Genomic DNA, 9,569 nt, shown 5'->3' with positions numbered 1-9,569 from the left:
ATCCCAGGACCCTGGGATCATGACCTGAGCCGAAGGCAGAGGCTTTAACCCACTGAGCCACCCAGGTGCCCCAAGAAATAGACTTTTATATACATACAATGGCATATTATTCAGCCATAAAAAAGAACAAAATCTTGCCATTGGCAACAACATGGATGGAGCCAGAGAGTATCATGCTAAGGGAAATAAGTCAGTCAGAGAAAGACAGAGATACCTCATGATTTCACTCGTATGTGGAATTTAAGAAACATAAAAATAAAATAAAGGGAAAAAAAGAAAGACAAAACAAGAAATAGCCTTTCTTAAAAAAAGATTTTATTTACTTATTTGACACAGAGAGAGAGCGATCACAAGTAGGCAGAGAGGCAGGCAGAGAGAGAGGGGGAAGCAGGCTCCCCGCTGAGCAGAGAGCCCGATACGGGACTCAATCCCAGGACCCTGGGATCATGACCTGAGCCGAAGGCAGAGGCTTTAACCCACTGAGCCACCCAGGCGCCCCCCTGTGATAAAATATTTTTAACATAAAATTTACTACTGTACATTCACGGTGTTGTTGCAACCATCACCATAATCCATTTCCAGAACTTTTCCATTATCCCAGATTCTGTACCTATTATCCCATCCCCTCCTCTCAGCCCCTGGCAACATCTATTCCACTTTCTGTCTTTATGAATGTGCCTATTTTAGATATTTCATGTAAGTGGAATCATATACTGTTTGTCCTCTTGTGTCTGGCTTACTCACTTATCATGATGTTTACAAGTTTCATCCATGTTGTATCAGGTATCAGAATTTCATTCCTTTTTATGGCTGAATAATATTCCATCATCAAGAATATACCACATTTGGTTTATCCATTCAACTTTTGAGGGCCCATTTGGGTTATTTCCACCTTTGGGCTACGGTGAATAGTGCTGCTAGGAACCTTGTTGCACGAGTATATGCTTTCCTGCTTCCAAATCATCTGGGTATACATCTAGAAGTGGAATAGCTGGGTCATATTTCTATGTTATTCTTCATTATTCCTGTTCTAGAATGGACATATTAGTGCTCTACCTGATTACAATACTTTTTAACTGAAATTAAGTCCATACTTTTTGTTGTTTACAAATAAATAAGAAAATCACTTTTCCTTCCTTAAAAAGAAAGAAAGAAAGAAAGAGAAAGGAAGGAAGGAAGAAAGGGGGGGAGGGAGAGAGAGAGAAAGAAAAAGAGGCTGGGGGCTCCTAGGTGGCTCAGTCAGTTATGGTCTGACTCTTGATCTCAGCGCAGGTCTTGATCTCAGGGTTGTGAGTTCAAGCCCCGCATTGGACTCCATGTTGGGCGTGGAGCCTACTTGGCAAAAAAAATAAAAGTCTGATAAGTTATGTTTACTGATCCAGTTTAGTATTTTCCTAATGGTCTGATCTGATCTTTGATTTTTCCAAAGGGCACTTTGTTTTAAAGTGCAAGTTTATTTTCTATTCAGGTATGGTGAGGCCAAAAGATGAGGACACGATTGCTATTGAAAAAGTAATTTATTACTCATAGTTCCCAGGACAAAGGGGCAGGCGTGCCATGCAGGGCCACAGGCAGAGAGAGAGCTTGAGGGGACTTCAGGAAAGACTTAATTGTGTGTTCCAGAGAAGGAATGGGTGAGGCAGGGTAAACAGGCTTAGAATTGGCTATTTTGAATCATTTCCATGGGTTCGGCACCCTTCACTGCCCAAGGTGGCCCTGGGGTGACCGTGGCAGCCGGAGAGCATCCCACGGCGTAAGAGCCCCTGAGAAAACAGGTGGGGGGGAGGGGGATGGGCGCTGGGTTGGCTAGGGTGAAGATGAAAGGCACACCAGCCTGAGTTACCTCTGGGAACCAGCTAGCACAAGGAGGGACTGTCCTTTCCAGGTCAGCAAGGCCCAGACAGCAAAGCACCAGCTACAGAAACTAAGAAACATGCTTAACACACTCTTCAGTGAAGTCCTCAATCTCCAACAATGGGCTTCCAACAGTCTGGCAGACCTTGAACCTGAAACAGTGCTTCTCAGGGAAGCACCATGTGCCAGAATAACTTGGAGAATTTTCTCCACTGTGGTTTCCTGCTTCTACACTCAGGGCTAATTAAATGTACGTCTCTGAGCACTGATCATTTTAAAAGCTCCCCTGGGGATACTCGTGATTCCAGGCTTGAGAACCGTCGGTTTAGGGCCGTGTTTCTCAAAGTCAGAACCTGGACCAGCAGCAGCAGCATGGCCTGGGAATTTGTTATAAATGCAGATTCTCAGTGGGCCCCTGGGCGGCTCAGTAGGGGTAAGCGTCTGACTTTGGCTCAGGTCATGTTCTCAGGGTCCTGGGATCAAACCGCATGGCAGCCTCCCTGCTCAGTAGGAAGTCTGTTTGTCCCTCTCTCTCTGCTCTTCCCCCCTGCGCATGCACTCTCTCTCTCTCAAAATAAATAAAATCTTTAAAAAATAATAAATAAAATAATACAATAAATGCAGATTCTCAGGCACACCCCAGACCTGCTAAGTGGGAAAGTCTAGGCGTGGTGGAGCGCTTTGTGTTCAAACAAGCCATGCAGGTGATTCTGAAGCTGGCTCCAGTTTGGGAACCGGTAGTCCAGGGTAAGGAGCACAGGTGACGACTGCAGGGTCCTCCCGTCCTGTCACTCATCCAGTGCTCTGAGGCGCTGGCCCCACAAAGCTCAGCTAAGTGTTTTGTGTGCCAACCAAGTGTCAGTCTGCAGGAAGGACTAGTGTTCCGGGTAGCAGAAGCAGGTGCCTCCTGGAGGTTCCCAGGGTCTCCACGCCCCCAAATCTCCAAGTGGCCTCTCCAATGAGTGGGAGGAGAGGTCGGGATCAGGTAGGAAACTCAGAGTGCACTCTTTGCTCTGGTGGCTGGAGAACCCAGAGGCTCCCAGACGAGGTGACAATCAAGGGGCCCCCGAACAGCCTGATGAGACACAAAAGGGACACGCTCAGCACCCTGTGTTGCTGAGTCTATGCTGTGTTACTTAAGAGCTCTCCAAGGGTCCTCAAGGTGCAAATTTTAATGCTCAGAGGAGGCTGAATAAGTAGTAAAACTGTGGGGCAAAAAAGTGATTGAAAACATAGTACCGATAAAGGACAGAAATGAAGTAAATTAAGTGGGTTTTCCTTATTGGGGAAAAAAAAAATCAGAGAATAAGCATAAACAGAGTGGAAGAAAATATCATCAGGTGACTTTTCTCTAGTGACAAGAAGCTGGTTCTGGGGTCACAGTCGGGCCTTCTTCTCCCAGCTCCTCTTTTTAGCAGCTGGGAATTTGGAAAAGTTCATTCCTTTCTAAACTTCAGTTTCCTCGTCTACAAAATGGGATTATGATTGTAGCCTCCTAATCATTTGTTTTCGGGATCAAATAGGAACAGTGGTGGTTAAGTGCTTGGCATTGTGCTCCTCACTAAATAAAATCTAACTACCCTTTCTGCTATGAATACCACACATTATTATTAGCACAGTGATCTAGAGTGAATGCCCCAAAACATTGACTATTCCCACTGATTATTACTATCAGGAGACTGAGCCTCTGCGTCAGGCTCATGTCAGGAGAAAGGGGCTACAACCAGCCAGACATGTCAAGGACCCCTTGAGAAAAATACCCTTTCTCAAAATTCAAAAAAAAAAAACCATATTTGAGTCTCCTATTTTGAAAGACGCTGCCTTAAACAGAATAGGATAAGTTATGCTATGTAACAAACCTCGAAATCTCAATGGTTTAACATGGCAAAGGTTTCTTTCCTGCCCGTGTTTCAGTCAAACTCAAGTCAGCTGGTGTGTGGCCTGCGAGCTGTAACTCAGGGACCTGGGAAGCGTCCATCCGGAGATAGATTTTTAAGGGCCAGGCTTAGAAGTGGCTTACACTTTGTGGCTTTCACCCACTGATCCTAGTTGTAAAATAAATTTAATCTCTCTCCTCCAAGCTAATTATTCTTACACCTGGAAAGCCACTGGTCATGCAGAATGGGTGAGGAGAGCTCACCAACCCTCTAGTGATTCTCTTCTGAATGTACAAGTTGGTCCACACTCCTGCACCAAAACTGAACCTAAATGTAATCTGACTGGTATAAACTGAGTGGTACGAACACCTCCTGCGTTCCAGAGACTATACTTCTATTAATGCATCCTCAGGTTGCATTTTTTTGGAGGGAGAATGTAGGGAATATTGAACTTGCTATCAACTAAAATTGTCATGGGTATACAATGGATTCAGTTCCCTTCCATCAGTGTTTATTCTTCTCTTCAATCTCAACAGGAATCTCAGTTATGGAAAGAGTTTCCTCTAGTTTACCCATTTTTGTGTCACCCGACCATTCAGTGCAGGTGGCAAGCCTCCCTGGGTGTGCCTTGCCATCCGAATGCTGAGAAAGGTAGCTGCCACGCCTTGACCGCCCCTGCTGTTTCTTAGACTGACAGCTCCCATGCTGCTTGCTACAGGTACCACATCTGCGTGACTGTGCTGATCTACTTCCTTCCCCTGCTGGTAATCGGCTATGCGTACACCGTGGTGGGCATCACGCTGTGGGCCAGCGAGATCCCTGGGGACTCCTCGGACCGCTACCATGAGCAGGTCTCTGCCAAGCGCAAGGTAAGGGAAGAGCAAGCAGCCCCGACCTACCCTGGCACGGGCGACAGACTGGCAGGCACTGAGCCCCAGAGCCTCCACAGGCATGAAACATCCCTGGGTCTGTGGAACAGTGGAGGGGAGGGCGGGATGTAGGGAGGCGGCGGGAAGAGGTTATTCTTCACTGTATTTGTAACCTGGGCCTGCCTGTACAGGCAGAAGCCATTTCCTTCTTGCCTTAAGAGTAAATGATGGGACACCTGGGGGGCTCAGTCAGTTAAGCATCTGCCTTGGGCTCACGTCATGATCCCAGGGTTGTGGGATCGAATTCCGCATTGGGCTCCTTGCTCAGCGGGGAGCCTGCCTCTTGCTCTGCCTGCCGCTTCCCCTGCTTGTGCTCTCGCTCTCTCTTTTTCTCTCTCTCTCTCTCTGGTAAATAAATAAATAAAAATCTTAAAAAAAAAAAAAGAAAGAAAGAGTAACTGGCAACCTGTCAAGCTAGTAACATGCACACACACACACACACACACACACACACACACTATGGTAACCACTGTTATTTGTTATTAATCCATCCAGATATTACAGTGCACTTATAAGCCAAATAAATATACATTCTTTTCTTTGTTACACAATACATATTCTTTTTCTTTTTTTATATTCTTTTCCCCTCACTTCTTTCGCTTAACAATGTCTCTAAGATTTTTGAAAACCAATAAATCAAGGGTTTGCTCATTTTTTTCTCTTTTGTACTTCTTTACATAGTATTTCATTGTGTGGATTCTGGTTAGTTTTTCTCTGAAGATTTCATGGGGCTAAAAAGGAACAGGTTACATCCCCCTGCTATTCATAAAAACCTCTGAAATCCCCTTTAGCCATCGGGTGCTTCCTAGCTGCAGCTGACCAGATCCCTCCCTTCCCTCCCTTGCCCAGATACTGCCCTGGCCCTTTGTTCCCCCTCCTTCACCCCTGCTGCCTCCTGCCCCTTCCTGGATCTCTCCCCCAGAACCCCCATTCCCCCGGGTCTGCCCTCCCTTGGCTTCTCCAGTCCCCGCCCAGAAGGATGACATAACACAGAGGTTCTCAAAGATGAGTGCATCTCAAAATCATCTGAAGAGCTTGTCAGACACAGAAATCTGGCTTTCACCCCCCGGGTTTCTGAGTCTGTGAGTGCGGGATAGGGTCCTAGAATCCCCATTTCTGACAGGTTCCCAAAGCAGGTCCCGGAGTCATACTCTGAGAACTACTGACATAATCCAAGTCCCATGGTCCCATGTGAAAATGGTCCTTGTGGTGAAGGGGCAGGAGGAGAGAGAGTGTAGTGTCGAGAAGAGGCAGACGTGCTGCGGGTCTCACCCATCTCATGCTCTCGCCAGGTGGTCAAGATGATGATCATCGTGGTGTGCACTTTCGCCATCTGCTGGCTGCCCTTCCACATCTTCTTCCTCCTGCCCTACATCAACCCCGACCTCTACCTGGAGAAGTTCATTCAGCAGGTCTACCTGGCGGTCATGTGGCTGGCCATGAGCTCCACCATGTACAACCCCATCATCTACTGCTGCCTCAACGACAGGTGAGGGCCTCGCTCCGCGCTCGCTCAGGGGCAGCAAGACCATCTGTCTCTGGACCTCCCGAGCACCCAAGTGCCCAGCCTAACTGAGCAGAACCTCTGCGAGGCAAGAGGGAGCGGGAGGGACTGTGGCAAAAAAATGACCACACTGCCCAATCCCTACTAGTTACCAACCCAGAGTGGTTTTTTGTTTTTTTTTTTTTTCCTTTTCCAAGAAGAATCAGAAATCCGTATTTTTGTGTGAGGTCTTCTGACCTTTGAACACTTGCAACTGAGGTTGTGGGGGTTGGGGGTGCACATTAAAACAAACCTCTATGACGCATGCACATGAAGAGGTCTGTGGGCCGCAGCCAGTTCACAGCCTGGGAGTTTAGCCAGTCAGCCCTATGGACCTACGCACAGTGGCTGTATGTGCAGAGAGGGGGAGAAAGGGAGGCAGAGAGAGTCAGCACACACAGAGACACTGATGGCACCAGAGCGCCATTCTCCACGCAGCATCTTTTCCCTTCACTGGTCTCTCACTTCTCTCTTCCCATCCACCCCATCACACAATTTGGGTAGCTTTCCCCAGTTTTTTTCTGGTGGTTTCGGCAGGACAGGGTAAGCAAAAGGCCCTGATTCGGGACTTGGCCACACCGGCCAGGAGAGCTGTCCTGGCAGAAGCAGCCAACCTTGGACAAGGAAGAGAAGGGGGAGCCCATCCGGAACAGTGGTCAGCAACAGGGAATTTGGGTTGATGTGCAGAGTCCCCAACAGGCAGTTCAGTCCCTCAGATGGGAAAGGAGGAAGGGCCAGGAGGAGGAATGAAATGTTTGTCACAGTCTTTCTAGCTTTCTGTCATCAGCCTACAAAGTGCCTTCTGTGAATGAGATACTCAGGTGCTGTGAATTTGGGGGCAAGATTCTCTTGAATGTGTCCAGATGCTCTCTGTTAAGTTAATGCACGGATTCACCTCCTTCAAAGAGCCTGATGACTTCGCCCAAGTGCTCTTGGGTTAAATATTAAATATCCCAATATGTCTAAGTAAAGGCTGATTCTCCCAGTTTATCAAACAGGAAAATTGAGGCACATGGAAGGGATGTGATTGAAGTGAGCCTCAGTCCACGAGCTCCTTGAGAGAAAGGAGTCCTAACGTATGGGTTTCCTGCCCGCTGATGAGCACAGCACCGAGCACAGAGCAAACACTTGGGGAGTGCTTTTGTTAGTGTTGAGTCGATCCAGCATGGGCCGAGGTATGGGGGGCAGCAGCAGGGTTCAGGGGTCATCCTCAGTCAAAACAGGCATTTCGCACGAGCCTGGGGTCTGGTCCTGAATTCTGCCTTCATGACTGGCCTTCAAATTGCTTTGGCCTCAATGTCTCCGGCTGTCAATATAAACCCAGTAAAAGAGAGTCATACTCAGGCATGCACATGTGTGCAAGAGCTGAGACAGTGGTGGGAATGTCCTCTGGGAGCAGGCTGCCCCCAAGGGTCACCTCTCCACCTGCTCTCTCACCAGGTTCCGTCTGGGCTTCAAGCATGCCTTCCGGTGCTGCCCCTTTATCAGTGCTGGCGACTACGAGGGGCTCGAAATGAAATCCACCCGTTACCTCCAAACCCAGGGCAGCGTGTATAAGGTCAGCCGCCTGGAGACCACCGTCTCCACAGTGGTGGGGGCCCACGAGGAGGAGCTGGAGGATGGTCCCAAGGCCATACCCTCATCCCAGGACCTGGCCTCCAATGGCTCCTCTCGCAGCGACTCCAAGACCATGACAGAGAGCTTCAGCTTCTACTCCAACATGCTCTCCTAGACCACAGGTCCTCAGCGGGGGCGGCCACCACCATCTGTGTCTTGCTTCAACTTCATGCATGGATAATGCCTTGATCTAGAAACCATCAGAAACACCCTCACATTGGGGCTTGTAAAAAAAAAAAAAAAGTTAGAATGTTTTAGGGAAAACGTCCCATCCTGAGTTAAAAAACAAAAACCTGGATTCTTCTATGACTTTGTCATCTCCCACACTGTGTGACCCAAGGCAAATCACTGAACTTCTTTTGAGCTTGTAAAATGGCAAGGTTGGGCTTGATTTTCCCTGCAATCCATGCCATAATTCTAAAATTAACTTTGGTTGTACATGGGGGCTCATTCCAGGAGGAATCCTGTACCACCTGGATTTGCCTGGAGCCCCTGTCTTACTTCAGTGAGGCTGTCCACAGCCATGTACACATTACCCTCCTTTTGCTGGTCTTCACATCAACCTCACATCATCCTTCTCTCGACAGGGTGAACAAAAGAAGGAACTACATAAAATCCGAAGGAAAGATTTAACTCCGTCTTCTAAGCATCTGTGAAAAGGAAGTATGGGTGCCTTCCTTTAGGCACTTCAATCTTTCAGTGCACAGAAACATCCTGAGATTGAAAAGCTCGGGTTCATCTGCATTATGTCCCTAGGGGCTGTCCTGGGTGACCAGTATGGCAGAATATGTCCACTCATGCCAGCTAATGTCTGCTACAGACCAAGAATCGGGAGGCCTGGGCCACACTTAATCTGTCTGAGCCTCTTTCGTTATCTGTTGCCATGGGGCTGAACGAGATAACCTAAGTATCCCTTTTAACATTCAATGGTTCGAGAATTGTATGAGTTTTTTGTTTGCTTCACCAAAAATTGGTGGTCTCAAAAAGAATAGGAACAACAAGTCCAGTGACTTAATACCCAGATCCTGGAGAGTAGCAACTGCTAACATGTGTCAATATCCATAGCAAACGTTCTCTGATTTATCCTAAAACCACAAGTACTTTCCTTCTTCTGGAACATCTTGGTCTTTGACAGAGCAGAGGACTTCATGTCAAAGCCTGCCTCTCTCCATCAGAGGTTAACAGGCCAAGTCCCCCAGCTGGAGATGCCATTAAGGAAGATAAACATAGGAACCCCCTGTGCTGGCCTTTTGGGGTATCTTAGGGCAGGGACACTAATGTGGTCTGAGCTTTTAGTAGCACAAGCCATGTGCTCAAATGTCCAATGAACACGGAGGCTGCCCCCTGCAGCCCCACTTGTGGGAAGAGGCCACCTTATATCTTCCCTTCTGATTCTCTCAATCTTCCCTTCCTGCCGCCATGGCTTCACTGGCCACCTGTCTGTAAGGGGTGGGATGACCCACCCACCCACAGGACAGTCTACCAAGAGCCATGAATGTAATCCTGCCTGTCCCACTGAAGCTTTGAGGAGTCCAGCAGGTGAGCACGCAGCTTCTTTCTGTCTCCTAGATTTGTGTTTTATCCCCAGATGTGGCTGAAAGCAGAAGTCTCAGGTACCATCTATGAATGTCATTTTCGTGGTTTGAAGAATGGGTGCACCTGTGCTGCATTTGTGGCATTGAGGGAGACCAGTGCTGCCCACGGAACGGGCCTTATAGCCTTTCCCAGCCATGCAGGCTGGAACCCTCC

The 9,569-nt window shown here is 48.0% G+C and overlaps 1 protein-coding gene across 1 annotated transcript in view; it reads left to right on the top strand.

Moving 5' to 3' along the window:
* LOC111148150 (tachykinin receptor 1) overlaps nucleotides 1-7,935 on the top strand; it is a 147,976-nt gene extending 140,041 nt beyond the window's left edge. Inside the window, exons 3-5 of the mRNA XM_022504588.1 lie at nucleotides 4,450-4,600; nucleotides 5,953-6,149; nucleotides 7,644-7,935. Of these exons, the coding sequence (XP_022360296.1) occupies nucleotides 4,450-4,600; nucleotides 5,953-6,149; nucleotides 7,644-7,935 (640 nt within the window). The remainder of the gene's footprint in view (nucleotides 1-4,449; nucleotides 4,601-5,952; nucleotides 6,150-7,643) is intronic.
* The last annotated feature ends 1,634 nt before the right edge of the window (nucleotides 7,936-9,569 follow it).

This window comes from Enhydra lutris, unplaced genomic scaffold (genome assembly GCF_002288905.1).
Source record: "Enhydra lutris kenyoni isolate GAN:26980312 unplaced genomic scaffold, ASM228890v2 scaffoldscaffold18, whole genome shotgun sequence".
NCBI lineage: Eukaryota > Metazoa > Chordata > Mammalia > Carnivora > Mustelidae > Enhydra > Enhydra lutris.
The sequence above is the reverse complement of the archived record's forward strand: the minus strand, read 5'-3'. Positions and strand labels throughout refer to the sequence as shown.